A 22,406-nucleotide genomic window follows, 5' to 3' on the forward strand; every position below is an offset into this window, starting at 1 on the left:
TTACCAATTAGGTGTCGTAGACGGAGGCAACTAGCAAACATACTTTACTATAAAGTTCTCATATTAACCTTTAAATAAAATCCAAGACTTAGCCTAGTACCGCAATACAACTTAGCTTTGCGGGTCTAGCCTATAACTGCCTGACAAATACACTTTACTATTAATTCTCATATTAACCATTAAATAAAATCCAAAGCCTAAGAACGAGAATCGAACCCACTAAACCAACAATACATCTTAGCTTGGCGGGTTTAGCCTATAACCGCCTAACAAACATACTTTACTGTAAATTTCCTTTATTTAACATTAAATACAATCCAAGGGCTAAACTAGTACCGCAATACATCTTAGCTTTGCGGGTCTAGCCTCTTAACCGCTCGGCTACCGTGGCGCCCTTGTAAATAGTATTTGTGTGGGCAATTTGGAGCATCCTCCCAGCAGTCTATAAAGGAAGTTTCGTACGTTTTTTCATTGTTTTGTCTTTTGTGTGCAAGAAGAAATAATTTGAAAATAAATTTTAAGAAGAAAACTTTAATGTAGGTGTGGGCAGTTTTGAGATAGAGAGAGGGAAATAGAATGAGAGAGAGAGAGAGAGAGAGAGCGCTTGCAATTAATTGCAAAGGTCTGCTATTTGAGCGGTGCATTTGCATTGTAACGCAGACTTGTACGAGACAGACGTACGGGCGCAAAAAAGACCTTCTTTTTTTTTTGTTCACGCGCTTACTTTATACCACATTCCCACCCTGGAAGCGAGGGGATTTATGCACAGTTGGTGCGCCGAAGCTCCCCAGCAGCTTAACTCGTCGCCCTGGGTAATTAGAGTTCTTTATTTATCCCACCAGAGAGCTCTCTGTCCGGCCTACATTCTCAGCCATACTGCTGCATTTTCTTCTCTCTTCTTTTTAAGTCTGTTCTGTTTTTATTTTTTACCCTTTTCTTCTTATTATATTGTTTAATAATCTTAGTGGTGGAGGGGTTAGGGGAGAAAATCTGCAATAAGGCCTGCATTCTAACGTAGCCTTATCTCTCGTCTCCTTGTTCTTCTTCGCTTCTATAATTTATGATCACCAAAGGGTCACTTTCCTTCTTGTTTACTCTCGTATTCTCAAATAAGAATTCTTAATTACAAAATGGGATGAATAACTGACACTGCCCATAGTTCTATTCCAGGATAGTCAATGGCCTAACAATGGGAAAACTTTATTTTTCCAATCTAAGGCCTAGGAGAGAACATCTGGGGCATACTTCATAACCAACGATCCTGAGGAATGGCAATTGTTGACGTGATCCGCCTTAGTAACCCTCGAAAGCTTTTACCACTAGATAAGACCTTATTTTGGCGACCTAGGCAACATTTTCAAGCAGTCCTAAAACCAGTTTTTAAATTGGTAGCAGTCAAAAATCAATGTCACTGTCCCCATTTATGATCCTAGAACAAAATGTGTACGAGTATGGCGAATGATTGTGACCAGCTTAGCCACGTTTAGGAGATATCCAGCATCCCATTAAACAACAGATTTAAATCTCCTAACGATGATCCCAATTTGTTTATTACAAATTGTAAAAAAAAAAAAAAAAAAAAAAAAAAAAAAAGAACAGATCTAACATTCAAACTGATTTACAAGACACGATGACTAAAAAATGTAAACAACATATAATACTAAAAATGGAGAAATAACCTGCATTCCAAAATAAGGAAACTTGTAACCATTCGATAACCTAACGATGGTTTCATTTAATCACTTTCACTTTTTTCTGACTTTTACTCTGAACTTAAACTGGTCTTGTGTTTAAACTGTTTTCGATTTTCATTGAAGAATGTTTTTTCTGTTCATTATCGATTTTGATTAGCTAATCAGATTGATAATTTTACTTTCTTATTAAATGAAGCTTGTAGAGTTTGTATCAAATTTTGGAAATTGAGTCTTGTGTTAGAAATAATCGTTTTGAGCTTCTGTGAATCGATAAAAATGGTCAGTTTCAATAATAATGTAAAACAACAATAAAAGATCAGTTAATCAGAAGTGGCACTTTACAGATCGATTTTTGAATTGATTTGAATCGATTTTTCAGTATATTCGATATTTCTGGAAATCGATATCAATCGAAAACGGCATCAAAGATTTGCTTTAAACTTCTTATGCCCTTCTTATTTTAGATCGATAATTTTAGTTAGAAACGTTTTCCTATCACTTGCGGGTAACTTACTTGGAAGAGAGGTGCCCTAAAGAACAACTTTTTTGTGTATTATACACATGGATACATAAATTTAAAAAATTAAAATGGATTAAAAAGTAAGTAAATATTTTTTCAGGCGGGCTTTACGTCCAACTACCAAATTACGTGTTGTGGACGGAGGCGATTAGCAAACATATTTTACTGTAAATTTCTTTTATTAACCATTAAATAAAATCTAAGGGCTAGACTAGTACCGCAATACATCTTAGCTTTGCGGGTCTAGTCCATAACCGACTAGCAAACATACTTTACTGTAAATTTCTCATATTAACCATTAAATAAAATCCAAGGGCTAGACTAGTACCGCAATACATCTTAGCTTTGCGGGTCTAGTCCATAACCGACTAGCAAACATACTTTACTGTAAATTTCTCATATTAACCATTAAATAAAATCCAAGGGCTAGACTAGTACCGCAATACATCTTAGCTTTGCGGGTCTAGCCTATAACCGCCTAGCAAACATACTTTACTATAAATTTCTCATATTAACCATTAAATAAAATCCAAGGGCTAGACTAGTACCGCAATACATCTTAGCTTTGCGGGTCTAGTCTATAATCGCTCGGATACTATGGCGCCTTAAAATGAATTAAATATATAAAATTCAAAATTTGCACAAAATCATCCACGTCTGGTTTTGAAATGGTTTTACAGGTATTAGGCATTTTTTTTTTTTTTCGTAAATGGTCCTATTGATTTTCTTCCTTCAACCATTCAACAATCATTTTTAATAAAAATGCCAAGTTTCGATAAAAATTCAGTACATACGTGTGTATGTGCTCACTGATTCATTTCAGTTTCTTATCACTCATATATTTGATCATATCATTTCAATTGATAACTATATCTCACGTTAAATGCTTTTTCGTGGGGTCTCGTAAAATTTTCGCCTTTTTATACTGGAATTCCAGTTTAAATTCTCTATTGCTGGAAGACAATTGTACACTTAACACTTTACACTTGCCCTGAAGTGTAACGGTCACAGAGGGTGGCGTAAACGGCCTATATTGCATGAAGCATTCGGTGTTAAATGTTAACCTGCATAATAATTGCATGATGAAATATTGCATGACAGATGGGGGCAGTTGGTTGCTTGACTCCAATAGATCCGTCTGGAGTCCGACTCTTGATGCAGCCGACAGATATGTACTGGAAAACAAAACATTATATCAATCCCTCATTCTTTTACCCATTCCATTTTATTTTATCGTTCATTTGAATATTTGTTTTTTTTTGTTTTTGTTTAATGCAACGTCTTGTTCCTCCAGACTCTTTCCGTCCTCTATATTTTACATTGGGAGATCTAAACCGGTCCAATAATCGAATACGTCATTAGACACAAGAATAAATTGTTCACTCCTCTTCTTCCTCTTACCAGCTTCCCTCCTCTCACCAACAACCACCCCCCCGTAGGAAAAACGACCGATTCCCCTCCCCTCCAGCGCCTCCTAGTTTACCAATTTATGAACATACCTATAGGTTGGCTATAAATATCTTCCAATTAGTGTTTTATTCCATATATCCTTTTGTCCTCTCTCTCACTTATCCCTACCAATTCCTTTCTTCTTCTTTTCTCTGTGTGTGTGTGTGTGTATTTGTCTTCTTCCCTTCTGATATCTGATAAACTGATATATATATATATAAGTTCCTGTTCCTAAAAATCTGTATTTCTTCAAACAAAGTCCATTAATGGAAGGATCTAGTCTTTTTCAAGTTTTTTTTTATTTGTCAATTAATTTTTTTATTATACATAATGTATAATATATTGAAGAGAACTAAAAAAATGTTAATATATATACGAGTATGTACATAAATTGTTTTTTTCTTTATTTTATTTATTTATTCAACTTTGATAAGAACTGATCGTTTTCTTACCAGGTTCCCTTTATTTTATTTTATTGTTTTTTTTTTCACTTTATAATCTAAAAATTGAATCTCGCGAGGGATGCTGTGGTATGCAATCAATATATGTTTACTTTCTCTGTCTCTCATTAGTGCTATCTTTCTCTAATTCTCACTATTCCTCTTCATTATCTTTGAATATTATTATTTTTTTATTTATATATTTATTTATTCAATATTTTCTTATATTGACCAGTTCTTTTTGTTTAGTTCCAGTTCTTTCTCCTAAAAAAATATAATATTAATTTCCAGCCTTGTCAATTTAGATCGCTTATTTGTGGATAATAATTTATACAAAAAAAAAATTTTCTATACTTTGAATTTTCAAAAGTTACTGAAGTTCTCAACAAAACGACAAAATCCATTGAAACTTAGATTTTATATATAAACAAACAATATTTATCATCTGTTTCTTGTGTTTTCAACGAGCGCACGAAAGTTTTTCTATAAATTTTCACATTTTCCTAAATAAAAGATTTTCTTCAAAACAAAAGACAAAAGAATCGACCAACGTGCCTAGTAATAGATTTAGAGCAGAGGATGAGAACGCTGTAAAATCTTCTAAGAATATCTTGTGCGACAATATTCATTCCTGGATGTTTTTTTGGGAGAGAGAGAGAGAGAGAGAGGAGAAAATGTCTTATTAAGCAAAAGTTATTGGCTTATCGTGGTTGTATAGTTGAAAGGAAATTGAGGAAAATTTTATGGAAATCTAGAGGAACTAGGGGAAGAAGTAAATTAATTTTTCTAAATGATTTTTTTTACGCTTCTAGGTTAGTTTTTTTTACCCTTATTGAATAAAAACTGACATCTATTTAAATCCTTAGTAGTTTATTGAAATAAAGAAGTCCTTTAAAAGATATAAACGACTGATTTACAATTCCATACTAAAACCCAACTGGACTGCACGATATTGAACTGTGGGGTTCAACGAAACGCTCCAATCTTCACAAAATTCAAACTCTTCAGTCTAAAATTCTCCGCACTATCGTTAAACAGCTCCCATTTTACGTTTCAAATCTAACCATCCACCGCAGACTTGGAAATTCCTGGTTTGTAGGTCCAGGAATTGCACGAACTCGTTATAAAAGTTTTCAACCAGAACTTGCATTCTCATTCTACAATCCTCTTGTCCGCGCCATTTATCATCTCATCACCTTCCAGATCATCCTCCTAGGCGATTGAAAATCAGCCAGTGGCCTCGCGATTTTCTCTCTTCTGAAGAGAGAGTAGCTAATCCTGGGAGACGACTTAGGGAGTGTTATCACTGGGTAACTTCTCCCCTCAATTAGTGAGTTTGTAGTGGTTAGTTAATGTCATTGTTACTTATGGCGTATCCAGCGCTGGTGTAATTTAACAAATAAATTAAAAAAAAAAAACAAAATAAAGATATAAAATGCTAAGAATAAAGGGGGAAAATATATAATTTATATATTTCCCCTTTATAATATTATTATAAAGAATTTGTTCAAATAGATCTGTCTCGTAATAACATTTATAAAACTGGATAAAACATACACTGTATTACTACTTACATTATACGGGTTAGAGTTAACTTCATGATCATCAAGTTAAAAATTCTTAACATCAGTAAATCAATAGAGATATCCCATGATGAGGGTCTATAAAACACGCGGCGGCTGGATATTGTCTGTAATAGTCAAAGAGACACAGTTGGAAAAGGTACAAAAATAAAGAGAAAAAAAAAGGGTTTAAAGACTGTTCTCGCGACAATAGGTGACAATAATTCTTCGTCACCAAGGAGCGTCACCTGGTTGGTGGGGGGTAGAGAGTAGAGGAAGACCCCATGTATACCCACACTAACACACACACACTGAAGTGAAAGCTTGAAAGTTTTTAAAATAACTTCTAGTAAGTCGAAAGCAAGCTAAGAAACATCAATCCAACAGGCATTGGTTTTCTTGAATCATGATTGATTGTTAATGTTGTTGAACTTCCTGAGGCTGAGACAGTCGCTGAGAAGTAGAGGGGGAAAAAAAAAGAAGTGGATTTTTCCAAGTTTAATGCAAGCTGCATGAAGTTACTAATGTCCTTCTACTGTGTTGTTAACAACGACGACAACAACAACAGCAGCCCCGCTTCTCCTCTCTCCTACCTACCTCTAAAAACTACCCTTCCAAAACCCAGTCATACAAATCGGTATTTGGAAAAAGGGGTGGCCGGATAAACAATACAATTTCAACTCCCTTCTTTTTTTCTCTGCCATTTTAAAGTACCAAGGTTGCCATTTTTATAAAATAACAACAACAAAAATCTTCCAACAATGCTAGCCATTAAGGCGTCCACCAGAAGAATTCATTTACCATTTTCTGAGTAGAGTGCTTTCTTCATTAGTCCTTCCAAGAAGTTTCCCAGAAATTAATAGGAGCTGGTGGTTTCCATTTTCGGCTCTGGAAATTATTTTTGAGAAAGTTTCATCTAAAAAGGCTGGCTACCTTCTTCAATTGTTTCCAAAATTTAGCCAAAAATAACTGACAGCTTTACTTCATTTTCTGGCCAAGATAAGATTTTTTAAAAAAGAAAATTTTAAAGTCGTTTACCCATTTCCGGTTTTCGTGAACAACAGTATAGTACCACATGTACTGACACTGGAAGAACTGGCGCTAAAAAAGGAGCGTGCTTTAGCAACCTCGCTAAAAGTAAATTTACAGTAAAAAAAAAAAAGTAAAGTAATCGCCTATTTTTTCAAAGTGGGGGCTTAACGTCCAACTACCAATTAGGAGTCGTGGACGGAGGCGACTAGCAAACATACTTTACTGTAAATTTCTCTTATTAAACATTAAATACAATCCAAGGGCTAGACTAGTACCGCAATACATCTTAGCTTTGCGGGTCTAGCCTATAACCGCCTAACATACTTTACTGTAAATTTCTCATATTAACCATTAAATAAAATCCAAGGCCTAGACAGTGGGAATCGAACCCACTAAACCAACAATACATCTTAGCTTTGCGGGTCTAGCCTATAACCGCCTAACATACTTTACTGTAAATTTCTCATATTAACCATTAAATAAAATCCAAGGCCTAGACAGTGGGAATCGAACCCACTAAACCAACAATACATCTTAGCTTTGCGGGTCTCGCCTCTAACCGCTCGACTACCGTGGCGCCTATAAATTTACAGTATTCTCTACAGTTTTGGAATCCTTACTTCTTTCGTTTTGTAAATCTGAACAGGAAACTAGCTTTGCAGAATTCTAAATATTAACCCCCTCCCCCCCCAAAAATACCTAATCTTCTATTTTCTTGTGTAAAATGGTTTTAACAAATTCTGCTGAACGTATTGATCTACCGCAATTCAAAAATAGGAAAAATCACACCAATTAAAATTTGATATTTGGTTTAAAGCTACCAATCAGGTGCACCAATAAGATTTCTGGTCAAAGTCTTAATTACTGCTTAACTGAATCGATTTTCCCTCTTATTTTTACGCTTTTCTTGAAAATGCCTCCTATGGTTTTCTTTCAAACATGGTGCACTTAGTATTTCGCAGTAATCCTAGAACTTTTCTTTAAAAAGAATTTCCTAGTAAAATACAATTAAGCACGCTTCAGAACGAGGGCAAAGTTGAGCGGCCTTCTAATGTGCCTATTCAGTGTAATTTAAGGAATTACTTTAAATACTAATATTGGTTGCATATGTATCCCAAATTCTTACCCAGATTTTTTATCTCTCGGATTTTTTTTATTCTTTTTTGATTAAAAACAAAAAAATACAAAAAAAAAGTAAAACAAAAAGTTTCTATTAAAATAATAATACCCACAGATAAGCGACTAAACCGGAAAATAATCACTGTCAATCCAGCCCGTCAAACCGGACATGACGGTGAGTCATGCTGAATGATTTGTCTTCAACGTATACGCTACACAGTAAATTTAGTGTATAATATATTTTAATTTTAATTACTATTGACTTGTGTATATAGATATAGAGTTAGTGTATAGCCCACCCATATCCAGTGAGTAGATATGCATCTGTAGGGATTTAGCCAATCGCTAAGCTTTATACCATTCCTCGCACACAGACACAGACACACCAACTCACTCTAACTTGGCCCCTACAGCTCGCTGTTGTTCCTGTTCCTATCTGTAACTACCCTTCGCCAGATAATCATCTAGAATAGTAACTCTCCCCGGATTGATATAATCTGAGGTCTCTCGACTGGAAGGGAATGTCGTAATTGAGGCCCCTGTCTAGAATATATTCCCACTTGCACTGGAATACGAACATTTGCAGACGGCCCCCCAGTTCATTGGATCTCTGGGCCCGTCAGTATGGTTTTAGCTTTAACTCCTCCTCCTACCCGCTACAATGGTACACATATAAACCAATACAATTACAGTTTAATTATTCCTGCGGTATTAATTGTATTGGTTGCCAAGGGAGACCACCGAGCAGGATTATACACGTTCACCCGTCGTCACTCTCTCTCTCTCTCTCGAATACTCCCACTCCCGCGCATTCATTCTGTTATCTAATCATTCCAATCTTCCTTACAAAACCCCTTTTATCATCCACCCGGCAGAAGGGCAACTCCGCTTTGCTATTTCATACATTTCTTCCTATTGTATACCCTTCGTATTCAGATTTTCATACATTTTGCCACTGTACTACGCTTCTTCGCTCTGTTTAAAGCAATGAATCAATCATTTCAAGTCTTTTATCAGCCACAGTCACCGAATTTGATTAATATCAATTGAGGTACGGCTATTTCGACGCGGACTGGTGGCAAGTTCTCGAACTGATAGTGAATGACTAATCTCTTTCTAGTCAATTAGAAGAATCTAAATGACTCTTCGAAAAATGCATTTATTTTCGTCGTAAATCCGCTTCAAAGAACAAGCCTGGTAACGCTCACCACGATATGATTGGCCGAACTTCAGAAATGCAAACTCTGTCCTTTAAAAAAAAAATATAACCTATTTATTTAATTTAACAACCTTTTTTTTTTCTTTAAGTGCAATTTGTGACCTTTGACCTCTTTATTTTAAGACAATCTACTTTAAAAATTGACTACTGGTCCATCTAAAAGAGTTATCAATTAATTAAACAACTTGATAACTGTTGAGTGCTCGTGAACACGTTTTCTTGCAAAACAAACGTAATTTCTCATACGAAGATAAAAGGAATTCTGGAAAATGATATACCGTTTGAAAGCCCATTAAACAAGGAAACTTTTATAAAAAGTGTCAGCACCTAGGTCTGATAATGATCCCCACAAGGGCCTAATGAGTTTTCTTAAAAATTTTCTATTACTTTTATTTTTCCAGAATTCGGAGGAAGATTGAGGCTGTTTAGAGAATAACTTATGCTTCGAAATGGTATCAGTTTTTAGAAAATTTATCTGTCTTTCTAACCGTGTCATCAGAATCGAATTCGGACTAAAACTTTCTGAGTAATAACATTTTTATTGTAAAAAAGTAAATGTTTTTAGAAAAAAAAAATAAGTGACGTCACTCAAGAACAGTGGAAAATATGAAGTTGGCCAATATGTCATTGAACTCGACTTTAGATGTACTACACACAGTAGGCCTATGGACATTACTTACTGGTTCACCCTGTATATAAATTTTTAGTCATCTCAAATTGGAATCCTTCATTTTAGAACATTTTTTTTTTTTAAATAAACCTTAAAAAGAACCATAAAAACGGTCCCAAACTGAACTACCTTTGATCAGATGCCCATTCGCTTCTTCACCTTCACAAATAAATAACTACTGCGCATTGAAATCTAAGGAATGGAAATAACCTTTCCCTTTTCCTGTAAGGGAAAGCCTTATGAGGGGGAAGATGATATCTCACGCGGGTGAGAAAATTCACTTTGGGGAAAATTTTCCTTATGTAAACTTAGAACAGCCAAGATGCGACCCCCTATTTATTATATAGATCTCATATATAAACCCCCTTCTCTTTGTTGGTACATCTTGGAGGGGAGGTTACTAATATAAGAAATATATATAGGCTATGGTAAGGCGGCCCCCTCCCCCGTCTTGCGGTATCTTTAATAAGAAAACACCAACGCGCGAGAGAAATAGGGATACTGGAGACAAGAAGTAGAGAGACATGGTATTATGTAGGGGTCTCTCCCAACACAAACGGGACCAGGACAACACTGCTTGTTGTTTGTCCCTTTATTTTTTCTTTATTCCTCCTCCTTCCTCCTCAATGCTGCACCAACAGTGTTGCCATCATAAACAATGAGCAAAGAGAAAGAGGTAGTGATGCTGTTATATTGAGGCGGAGCCAACTTTTAATATCTACACCCTGACTGTAACACAGATTTACTTCGTTCTTCTATTTCTGCTCATTCTCGTTCGTACAAGAACAGAGTATAACCTACCTTGTGCACACTAACCTCCCTCTATGTAACCTCCTTATACATAACCTTTCTGTATAACCTCCCCTCTATATACCAGTAAATATAACTAAAAAGAAATAAGGCGTCCTCTACCTTCTACAAACTCTTTTTGCTTCTACTCCTTTTTGGTCCAACGCCGCGCGTGTATATTCTCTCCCATTCCTTCCTTTAACCAAACTTTATCGCCTATTTTTTTATTTATTCGGCGCTTTTATATATATACACACACACACACACACAGAGGACATAACTTTGCCTCAGGCGGTTTCCACCTTCTATTTCTTTCTTTTTTCTTTCAACGTTGTCTACCACTTTTCCCCACCAGAAAAAGAATAGAGAAAATTCTAGAAAAGAATATTCTTCTGGAGGAGGCCACCCCCTAGGGAATTTTTTCTCCTTACTAAATCCTATCTTTTGTATTTTATTTAACTGTTAAAATGAAAATATATTTTACAATAACTGTTATTTGAAGATTTTCTTCGTTTTGTATATCGAAAAGAAAAACAAAAAAAAATATACCATTTATGTATGTTGCTTACGTAGGTAGCGGAAGGACAAGAAATGGTTCCGGCAGAGAGGCAAGACAAGAGAACTAAGAAATTTCATTAAGTGAACCTGTGGTCGAAACGTTATTTTAGACCATTATCGGCGAAGACAGTCTAACTTACCGTTTCTAACAGACACCTTAAATAAATATTAATTTAAAGTTCATCATACGAGACTTAAACGTACCGAACTAAACAAACGATACAAACTTCTAGCCAGACTACTTGACAAACGCTCAAAACTCTCACTACAGAACAAACGACGACTCTATACCAGAAGTCGGCAACTTATTTTAGTAGAGAGCCATTTCTCCTTAAATAATTTTAATAAATCTTACCAAGAGCCGCAAGGATGATAGTCTGTAGATCATTTGTATACACAAATTGTTATTTTATGATATTCAATAACATATAAATGTTTTATATATTTATTTTCACATATTGCAAAGTAAATAAACAAATAAATAATAACTAAACCAGTGTTTGAATAAAAATGGCGGTAGTCTTATATAATTACGTGCTTTATTTTAATATAATTCTATTCAATTTCGAACCTATCACATTTAAAATTCTTTTTGAAAAAAAATATCTTTACTTTAATAAATGAAATTTTCATTTGTTTCAATAAAATTGAAATATACAATTTATTTTGGACAGGCTGAAGAGCCACAAAATTTGGGTGAAAAGAGCCGCATGCGGCTCGCAAACCGCGGGTAGCCGACCCCTGCTCTATACAGCTCTTCTCACACCAATATGGACTTACGCGACTCGAACTTTACGGAACAGCTAAAAAAAAAATCCAACATCAATAGACTGTGCAAACACTCCAATCCGGATAATATTCCGCCTCATAGTAGACGCTCCATTCCTATGTTAGCAACCACACAATACATACAGATCTCCAAATTCCATTCATCTCAGAAACTTGCCAAAATCCGATACAAACAATTTTTCATCAAAAACTCTCACTTCATCCCAACCCTCTAGCTGCAAACTTCGTCTTCAACTACCGCAACCCTCCAATCCTCGAAGACGGCTGAGACGCCGTTGGCCCCGTGACCAACTGGGTGACTTATGGCGGCCATCATTGGATGATCGTCATTCACGTTTGCCACGTACCTACATTCATCACATTTACTTATTGTGCCCTGTAGGTACAGGTGTAAATTTCAAATAAAGGGATATTAAAAAAAAAAAAGTTTATCATATGTTTCGAGACAGAATATTTAAAATTATTTAAATTAACAAAAAAAGAAGCATATGTGTCGTAGATTCTATTTCTGGAGATTGTAAAATAATTTTACTCTTGTAAAAGGGGGAGTACGTAACAGCGCAGCTTTTTGTTTTTATGGTTGTAAATATTTTCAATCATAAAGTGGGTAAAAGGTGTCACATTTTAGTGTTGCCTAAGTTAGTGATCAGCAGCAGGTTATGGGAGCCTAGCAGACTCCCAGCTATTAACAGCTGTTCGCTTTGCCAGACGCAGTGCTCCCTAAATCGAAATGCATTAAGAAAAACAAAAAAAGATCCAAGGTGGGTAAGGAGGAGAATTCAGGAGAGCGTGTGCGCACAGACAAAACACTCACATATGCTTCATATCCTGCACAAGTATAAGCCAATATGTCAATGGTATTTCCGGGACACGTTCCACATTTAGGGAAACCATATAACCTTACTGGTTACGGCTGGGACGGGGGCGTTTATTTTCTATCTTTCTTGCACTCTTTAGCCAGAGGTTTTGGTGTGTGCAGCAACTGCTGTGTGAGATGGAACCAGAGAGAGAGAGAGAGAGAGAGAGAGAGCGAGAAACTAGATAGTTATAAAAACTCCAAGGGAACGGCTCGCGCACGCGAGAGACCCTCTGTCGGAAGCGTAAGATATATGGTCGTAGGGCCCACATTTACCACTCATTTCAACTTATCTTTATTATCGTAGACGAACAGCCTAAATCCTGGAGCTCTGGAGAACTCTTATTACTCCCTTATATAAATTATATTCAATTTTTCCTAGTTTTCTCCACTACGTATTCAATTTGTTCTCATCATAAACTGGATAAATTTTTATCCAGAATTCCATAAATTAACAATAAATGTCATAGTAACGTTAAAGTAAATCCCGTGCGGAGATCCCAGGTTTGAATCCAGCTGCTGGCCCTTAGATTTTCTCTTCCTTGTCCGATGATGGACTGTAACGAGAGAACACTGTCAGGAGGCCGGAAGTACACTGAAAAAAGCTCCACGCTCCAATAACCTGAAATGTTGACGCGCCTCAAATCTTAAAAAATAATAATATTAATAATTTTTTTTTTTTTTTTTAACTTTTATTGGAATTTACAACTGCAACGATTGTTGCAACAAGCAAATGTGGTACCTGATAACAATAAATACGTGAAAATCACGAGTAGAGAAGGTACCCAGTGGTGTCACTCTAGTAACGTGCTCTCACGATAAGAGTAGATCACGAGAGACCATCTTCTCTTCAATCCTCCTTAGAGGATTACCTGGTAATGTGGGAGAAAGATAGGTGTTCTATGAGAGGGTTAGGGATGAGCTGCTGTAGAATGGAATGATGAATTTGAGAAAACGAGTGTTAGCAAGATCTGTAATGAAAGCGATTTTGAGGTCATTATGGATAGTGTGAGGTTAGACACATAGAACGGAGCGTTAAGAAGTTTTCGAAGTATTTTTGGACTGTAATGCCTGGAGGCGTAGTGAGTTGGAACGCTTAGTCGATCCCCGCATACCTCGATGCCGTATGACCAAATAGGTCGTAGTAACAGTAGATATATGATTTTTTTGCTAGGTAGATTAAGTTTCGATCGTTTTTTAAGTAGGCTGGCGAGAAATAAATATTAAAGTAATTTATGTGACTAGTGATTAAAGTGATTCTTTCCTCACGAGGGCGAAATATTGGGCCGAAAGCGAGTAATATCATGACTCAAAAAACCCAAAAATCTCAACAATATATCGTTTAGGGTGGTACCAGGGCTACAATTAGGTTTTAAGTCGAAAAACACCTCTACCTAATGAAATCTTCATTGTACAATCTTCTGTAAAATGGTGCTGCTCTGTAATCCATATTTTTCTTACAGAATTTCTAATTTCTATTACATTAGCGCCAATAAGGCGCCACGGTAGCCGAGCGGTTAGAGGCGAGACTGCGAAGCTAATATGTATTGTGGTACTGGGTTCGATTCCCGGTCTTAGGTCTTGGATTTTATTTAATGATTAATAAAATAAATTTATAGTAAAGTATGTTTGCTACTCGCCTCCGTCCACGACACCTAATTGGTAGTTGGACGTTAAGCCCCGCCTGAAAAAAATAGGCAATTACTTTACTTTTTTTACATTAGCGCCAATAAGTTTTGCAAAAATGTGAAGCCTATTCTTATTGGTTAATTTCTTTTAATTCATTAATTTTTAGATCTGCGAAATAAGTATTTTTGCCATCAAAACGTTAACGAATAATAGAAATTTTCTAGGAACATTCTTCAAAATATATTAATTACTGTTCATTATTTTTGGTGACTGATTTCAATAGGATGAAAACAATAACTGCCAGTTTCAGTCATTATAAACTTTATTATGCCGGAGCTTTCGACCTATAGGGACTAGGTCATCTTCAGGGCTAATTGACAGAGTAATATTTTACATTATTAAAGGGTTGGTATGTCTTCTGTCTTGTCTGTTCATGGACTCATGGGTCCAACTCTCACATTTAGTAGACTCATGGGTCCAACTCTCACATTTACGAAAGTGCAGAGTCACCATAATGTTTATCAAGCTTCTCTTTAGTCTCCTGAGGCGTTTTGCCTTTCATAAAGTAGTGTTTAATCAACACACGAAATTCTTTTTCGTCCATTTTTTGAAAATCACTCGACTTCCTCGATTCCAACGAATGCCAAACACAAAGAAATAGACCGATCTGGCTGAAACTTGGTGTGTGTTCTTCCAAGAGATGCTACTAACTAAACATAACCTCGATACGCGCCAGTGGTGCTATCTCTCTGACTTTGCACGGACTTTTCAAACGACCCTCGTAGGTCAATAAAAAAGAAAATTCATGTATAAAATTTAAAACTCGGAACTTTTCTCGGTGAGAAAATTGGGTCTCAGTGTAGCAATTTTCATTCTATGTACAAAATAAATAAATGGTAATGAAAACTCAAAATGACTCATAATATTAGCATTATTCTTAGAAACATAAATCCGAGGCTTTTACATGGAAATAGATCCTGTCATATGTACATAAATAGTGTTTCAAAATTAGTACAACTCATAAAGCGCCTAGTCTCGTGCACTTTATTTACACAACTAATACAGCCCTGCACAAAGCCAGCAACGCCCCCGAAAAAGGAAATTCTAGGATGTTTTATGTGGCTGCCATTTGTTTGACTCCCCTCGCTGTAGCAGCTAGTTCCCCCCTGGCAGGCTCCTTCTTCGCCCGGCAGCTCCCCCCTTTAACATTCCATATAAATATGTCACTTTCCGCTGAATATCTGTAAAATGGTCCAGGCAGCTTCTTTTTTCTTTTCTTTTTTTGTGGCAACTGCCTAACCTTACAGTCCCTGTCGTCAGCTTTTCTCCCATTTCTAATATCCACTGATTATTTTTAGCGTTTTTTGTTCTCCTTTTGAAAATTATGTTGATAGATGATACAGTATTTTATTATTTTTAGGGAAATGAAAAGCCATTACTAAATTTGTTTGGCAGTTTCTTCCATCCAGACTTGATTACTCTCTCTCTATCCCAACTAGAAAAAAAGTTATATCTCAAGGAATACGAAAAAAAGTTAACTTGATAATAGATTAATTATCACTATGAGTTCCAGCAAGATATTTTAGATCAACATCCTTCAAAAAACCAAAATTACGCTTAGATGAATCAAGTAACTAGGGCGCCACGATAGCCGAGCGGTTAAGAGACTAGACCCGCTATGCTAAGATGTATTGTTGGTTTAGTGGGTTCGATTCCCCTGGTCTAGGCCTTGAATTTTATTTAATGGTTAATATGAGAAATTTACAGTAAAGTGTTTGTTAGGCGGTTATAGGCTAGACCCGCAATGCTAAGATGTATTGTTGGTTTAGTGGGTTCGATTCCCGGTCTAGAGGCCTTGGATTTTATTTAATCGTTAATATAAGAAATTTATAGTAAAGTATGTTTGTTAGGCGGTTATAGGCTAGACCCGCAAAGCTAATATGGATTGCGGTGCTAGACTAGGCCTTGGATTTTATTTAATGGTTAATAAGAGAAATTTACAGTAAAGCATGTTTGCTAGTCGCCTCCGTCCACGACACCTAATTGGTAGTTGGACGTAAAGCCCGCCTGAAAAAATAGGCAATTCTGAATCAAGTAACTCATTATCCATAATAAACCCATTAGTTAGAATAAAGAAAACTTTTCCCAATTATTAGAAATGTTTAAACATTTCAGACTTCATTATTTATTATTATTATTTTTTTTATTGAGAAAATAAAGATTAAAGAAGAAACAAAGAAAGATGAATTCAAGGAGAGTGATTTACCGTCTTGTCACTTTGTCTAACGATCTTCTGAGGCTGTGATCCGTGGATATAAGAGAAGAGGCGTTTCGGCTAGATGAATACTGCATTTATTTTTATGCATGATTTGTTATGAAAGGTGAAGCCCCACAGGTGGCGACGAAGAAGAGTGGTAGTTTTGTGGTTGAACGAATGAACTAAGTCGGCGGCTACGTGCATGGCCAATCACAAACTTACCCACGCCATTTTCTTATTTCATAGCTAATAGATAAACTTGCTTCTCAAAAATGGAAAAAAGAAAAGAAAAACTCCTCTCCTGGATGAGAGCGAACTCTACCGGTTTCAGCTTGGATTAGTTAAAAATAAAGTAAAGTAATCGCCTATTTTTTCAGGCGGGGCTTAACGTCCAACTACCAATTAGGTATCGTGGACGAAAGCGACTAGCAAGCATTCTTTACTGTAAATTTCTTTTATTAACCATTAAATAAAATCCAAGGCCTAAGACCGGGAATCGAACCCAGTAGCATTCTTGACGAACTTTAAGTTTTCACGGAAGTACATACTTAATGACCGGATCCCACCGCAAAAAACAAAAATATCCCCGATACCCATAAAAATGATGGAACATTAAGGTGTACAAAATAATGTGTAGTTGAAAATGGCCCTCAGTTATAGGCATCTTTAATTTATTATTTATATTATTATTATTATTATTATTATAATTTTTTTTTTTGCGCATCAACAGCTGAGGTTATTAGCGCCCGGAGCTTTTTCCAGTGCACTGCCGACCTCCGGACAGTGTTCTCTCGTTACAGACAACACTGTCCATCACCGGATAGTGAGCTGTAAGAAGCTCCTAGGAAGAGAAAATCTAAGGGTCAGCTGCTGGATTCGAACCCGGGACCTCCGCGTGGGAGTCCAGTATGCTAACCTCATAGCTAATCCCTTCCCTATATTATTATTATTATTGTTGTAGTTGTTATTGTATTGGTTGCTGTTATTGTTGTTGTACTTCCGGGTAAAATAAAATTTAAAACATTTGACTTACTTTACCTATGGAAGAAGTGAAGGCAAACATTTTTATAAAGTGTTTTGAAATAGAAGAAATGCTAATTCGTTATATTGGGGAGTTAATTAACTCAAATTATGTAAATAGTGAGGAAACGTAAGTTTGTGATAATATAAATCGTAAATCGTAGTGGGGCGATTTGAATGATCATAGTGATGTCTGCCAAATATCGCTCCCGAATGGCATTCCTCGCAGGTTACCCTCTACATTTAGACACTCAGTTCAATCTCCCTTCTTACCAGACTACTTGAATACCCTTTTTTTTTGTTTTATTTACTTTAACAATATAAAGAGGGAAACTTTCTTGACAATTTTTTTTTTTTTTTGTTCAGGTGACAGCTGCTCAGATTCGGAAGACGAAGGCGGTTGCAGCACCGTTGAGGGAGGTGGTTCGGTCACTTGTCCACACTGTCAAGGAGAGTTCATCAATTTCGCCGATTTGGCTGAACATAGCAAAGATTGTACAGTTTTAGTGGAGAAAGCGTGCAGTCCTGTTGGTTCGGCTACCGAAGATACGCCTTGCACGGAGGATGAATACGAAGGTGAAAAACGACAAGAAGAGGCCAGGCGGCAGCGACAAGACGCTGAAAATAACAATAGCGTCGAAGAGGATGAACAAGAAACGGAAGTACCTGTTGGATTTCCATTTAATCTGGCCGGAAGTGCGGGTCATGTAACTTTAGAAGCACTACAGAACACCAAAGTGGCAGTGGCTCAGTTCGCTGCAACCGCCATGGCAAACAATGCGGACAATCCGGCCGCTCTGCAAGAACTTGCCGTATTACAATCAACACTGTATACGTTACAACATCAACAGATGATGCAGTTAAATTTAATTCAACAACTACAACAACAGCTACAGATTACCAGGCCGAAAGAGGGCAGTCCTACTTCTCCACCACCTCCTGTAATCCTCAACCAACCAATAGTTCCTCCTCCAAAGCCAAGCAGAACTCCAACACCAATCAAACAGGAAGTGTCCCCTACACCGCCCACATCGCAGTCCGTCCCGGCGAGCCAAACTCCGACAGGCCCACCTAAACCTGAAGTAACTCCTCCCCCTGCTCTTCCTCCAGCATCCTTACCTCCATGTTCCATATCCTCTTCTTTTGCATCTTCCATTATAACAAACTTAGATCCGCCGCCGTCGCCAAGCGAGCCAAACACACTGGAAATGCTACAGAGGCGAGCTCAAGAAGTTTTAGACAACGCTAGCCAGGGCTTACTTGCCAACAACTTGGCAGACGAATTAGCCTTCAGAAAAAATGGTGGAAAAGGCAGTCTCTCTCCTTACGACTCGAAGACAGGTGGCAGAAATGAACCATTCTTTAAGCACAGGTGCCGTTACTGTGGTAAAGTTTTCGGAAGCGACTCAGCGCTTCAAATACATATCAGATCACATACTGGAGAACGACCATTTAAATGCAATGTCTGTGGCAGCAGATTCACGACAAAGGGCAATCTCAAGGTACACTTCCAACGGCACCAATCCAAATTCCCTCATATCAAAATGAACCCAAATCCAGTACCCGAACACTTGGACAAATACCATCCTCCTCTCCTGGCTCAAATGGGAGCCCACCAGAGTCTACCACCAGGATCACACCATGGAACTGGACCTCACCCTGGCTTTCCTCCCGGCGGACCGCAGTTCCCACCTAACCTACCTCTTTATCGACCACCTCCACCGCCACCACACGACCTTGTAATTCCCCCTCATCATAGAAATCATGATTCCCTAGGTAAACCTATCCTCCCTCTATCGGTTTTCGGCCCTCGAATAGAGCAAGACATGCCTGAAAATTTGAGCAAAACTGTATCTTCTGGGCGATCTTCGCCTTTAGTTTCAGAATCTGGTGATCGCTATAAGAAGGAACCAGAGGAGGAACCGAGAGATTTGTCAGAATCTGAACACTGCGATGCCTCTGCTCGCCTCAGCCCTAAACGTGAATTGGAATTAGATAATGACCTTGAGCATGAAACTGAAAGGTATCCTTCGCCATCTCCTTACGATGACTGCAGTCTGGACAGTAAATACACGGGCGAGGACCTGCCAGGAGATAGAGACAGTCCCAGCTTGGAAAAGAATGATGACAGTCTTCAGGATCAGCCGGAAAATCTATCTAATAAAAGTACGTCTGAAATTGGTCACTTATCTTTACTTACCGACCATCGGCTACCTCCTCCACTGCAATTCCCCAACATGGCATCTCCTCCCAGTAGTACTTCATCCGGTAGTGTCCATAGACTAACTCCAAGAGTTTTCCTTTCCTCTTCCCAAGAAAGAGAACCTGATCCTATTAAAGATCCAGCTATATATTCCAGTCTTCTGCCTAGGCCAGGGAGCACAGACAATTCTTGGGAGAGTCTTATTGAGATAACTAAAACTTCAGAAACTCACAAGTTACAGCAGTTAGTGGACAATATCGAAAATAAATTGACTGATCCAAACCAGTGTGTGATCTGCCACAGGGTATTATCTTGTAAAAGCGCCCTACAGATGCACTACAGGACTCACACTGGAGAACGGCCGTTCCGGTGTAAAATCTGCGGTAGAGCTTTCACAACCAAGGGCAATCTTAAGACGCACATGGGCGTACATAGGATAAAGCCACCAATGAGAATGTTACACCAATGTCCGGTCTGCCATAAGAAGTTTACTAACGGTCTTGTACTACAACAGCATATAAGGCTCCACACTGGCGAACCCACTGACCTAACTCCTGAACAAATCCAGGCGGCAGAAATTAAAGATTACATCCCGCAAATGTCATCGTCCTCGTCCTCAGAGCCAATCCGACCATTCCTACATCATAGCTTTCCTCAACATATGTTCCCAAGAGACCCGCCCTCTACTCCAGGCCTTCGGCCTCCGTCGAGAGATTCGTCTCCTCACTTCAGTGTTAGTACAAAAGAGGACGACAAACCCGACTACCTGGAGGAGAGCCGTGCAAGCAGCGTCAGTCCTATCTCCGACGCTGCGTTTTCTACTTCCATTACCGCACTCGAGAACCAAGTTCGAACTATAACCACCATCGCCTCCCAATACCTTCCTACAAAGTTTATAAACGATTCTAATGACGAAATATGTAGTAACAAAGACTTCAACCCTATTACAGTGAACGGCGAAAAATCTCCAGGATCCAGGGGTATGGAAAGTCCTAGTGGATCAGAAGGTCCGCTAACACCATCGCCATTGCATCCACCAAATGCAGGAATGAATATACCAAGAGTACCGCAGCCACCCACCAGTCCGTCGCAGGCGTCTGAATCATCTTCGATGGGCGCACTAGATCTAAGATCTACTTCAAGTCTGGGCAGCGGGCCGCCATCATTATTTGGCGGTTTTGGCCTGCTACCGCCCGGCACAATGGGACCTGCAGCAACTTCACCTCTCATGACATCGGCATTGTCTTCACTCACCTCTTCCGTACTTACAACCACAGCTTTCAACCCGCTAGGTCTGGCAGTCGGACCTCCAGGTAAACAACCAGGTAGTACCTCTTTTGTTTCTCTCAATTTCTTCTTTATCTCTCTAATGTTCCAGATAGATTTAGAAGTTTTTGTGAGAAGAAACATCCAGTGTCATCGTTGAGTCCCCCAAAAAAAAGAAAGAGTAACCTTTCAGTTGAACTCAAATATTTCTTTACAGACAAGTACCTTCACAATAAATCTCCATCGACTCGCATACCGTCAACCTTGCTTTTACTTTCTTTGTACATTAAAAAAATAAAATATAAAAAAATACTAGATTTAAAATAATTGTACTAGAGCCAAGATGCAATCGAATCTATGTATAGAGCCAATGCACAAATCTATTTGTTCTTATTTAAAGATGCAATCCAAACTATTTTTACTCTTAGTATTCGTCTGCCGCTTTGGACCGAATGTCACTTGATTTCTATATATCGCTTGCCGGATATTTCTTGAAATAGAACTTTGAAAATGTTTTATACTCTATTTTAACAATATTTCATTCCTGTTACTTAGAAGTGAAGACACTGGATGTTCTACGAAATAAATTGCTGCTCCTATTTAACTTCTTTTATAATTTGTAAATATTATTAGGAGATTTTTGTAATTAATGAATAAAGATTAAAAATTTATAATGTCAAATTAGTTGAAGTAAAATTCATTTAGATATAGGTATATAAACTGTATATATGATTTTTCTTTTATTTCAGTGAGAGGGAATACCACGTGTAATCTATGTTTCAAGACTTTTGCGTGCAATTCAGCTCTGGAAATCCACTACAGAAGTCACACTAAAGAAAGGCCGTTTAAATGTACAATTTGTGATCGAGGCTTTTCCACTAAGGTAAGTAGTAATGTCTTTAATAAATAAAATTATTTAAAAAAAAGTATTAAAAAACGATCTAGTTCTTCCAGTCCCTTTTATGAAATAGGAATTTTCATTAGATTTATTTCAATGCTATAAATAGCCTGTGTTTAAAAGTAGCCCACTGCTTTTAATAACTTTTAATAACAGTCTGAACATATAGGCATTATTTATATTTTAATACCTTTTGGACTTAAAAAAAAAGGGAGAAACGGAATGTCTTTTACAAAACCTACTTGTACATACATTTATTTCACAAATATACAATAATTACTTACAACTAACCTGCTGGTTTTAATAAAAACGTTTTAGACTCTACTGTATGTACCAGAGATGGGCAAAAATTTAATCAACTTGTAGCTACTTTTTGTTTATTTGATGAAATGTTTAGTATGAGCTACGTCCCTTGTCCGTGTCAATTATTTTGGTG

The 22,406-nt window shown here is 37.4% G+C and overlaps 1 protein-coding gene across 5 annotated transcripts in view; it reads left to right on the plus strand.

The window, feature by feature from the left end:
• LOC141455579 (homeotic protein spalt-major-like) overlaps nucleotides 1-22,406 on the plus strand; it is a 234,270-nt gene that overhangs the window by 198,115 nt on the left and 13,749 nt on the right. For 3 of the 5 annotated variants that reach the window (XM_074130724.1, XM_074130719.1, XM_074130722.1), the window contains exons 2-3: nucleotides 17,970-21,131; nucleotides 21,822-21,955. In XM_074130724.1, coding sequence (XP_073986825.1) covers nucleotides 17,970-21,131; nucleotides 21,822-21,955 — 3,296 coding nt within the window. The remainder of the gene's footprint in view (nucleotides 1-17,969; nucleotides 21,132-21,821; nucleotides 21,956-22,406) is intronic. The other 2 variants (XM_074130720.1, XM_074130723.1) reach the window with 1 other exon arrangement.

The sequence above is a fragment of the Rhodnius prolixus genome, unplaced genomic scaffold (genome assembly GCF_049639745.1).
Source record: "Rhodnius prolixus isolate KJV_2025 unplaced genomic scaffold, Rpr scaffold_4, whole genome shotgun sequence".
Taxonomy (NCBI): Eukaryota; Metazoa; Arthropoda; class Insecta; order Hemiptera; family Reduviidae; genus Rhodnius; species Rhodnius prolixus.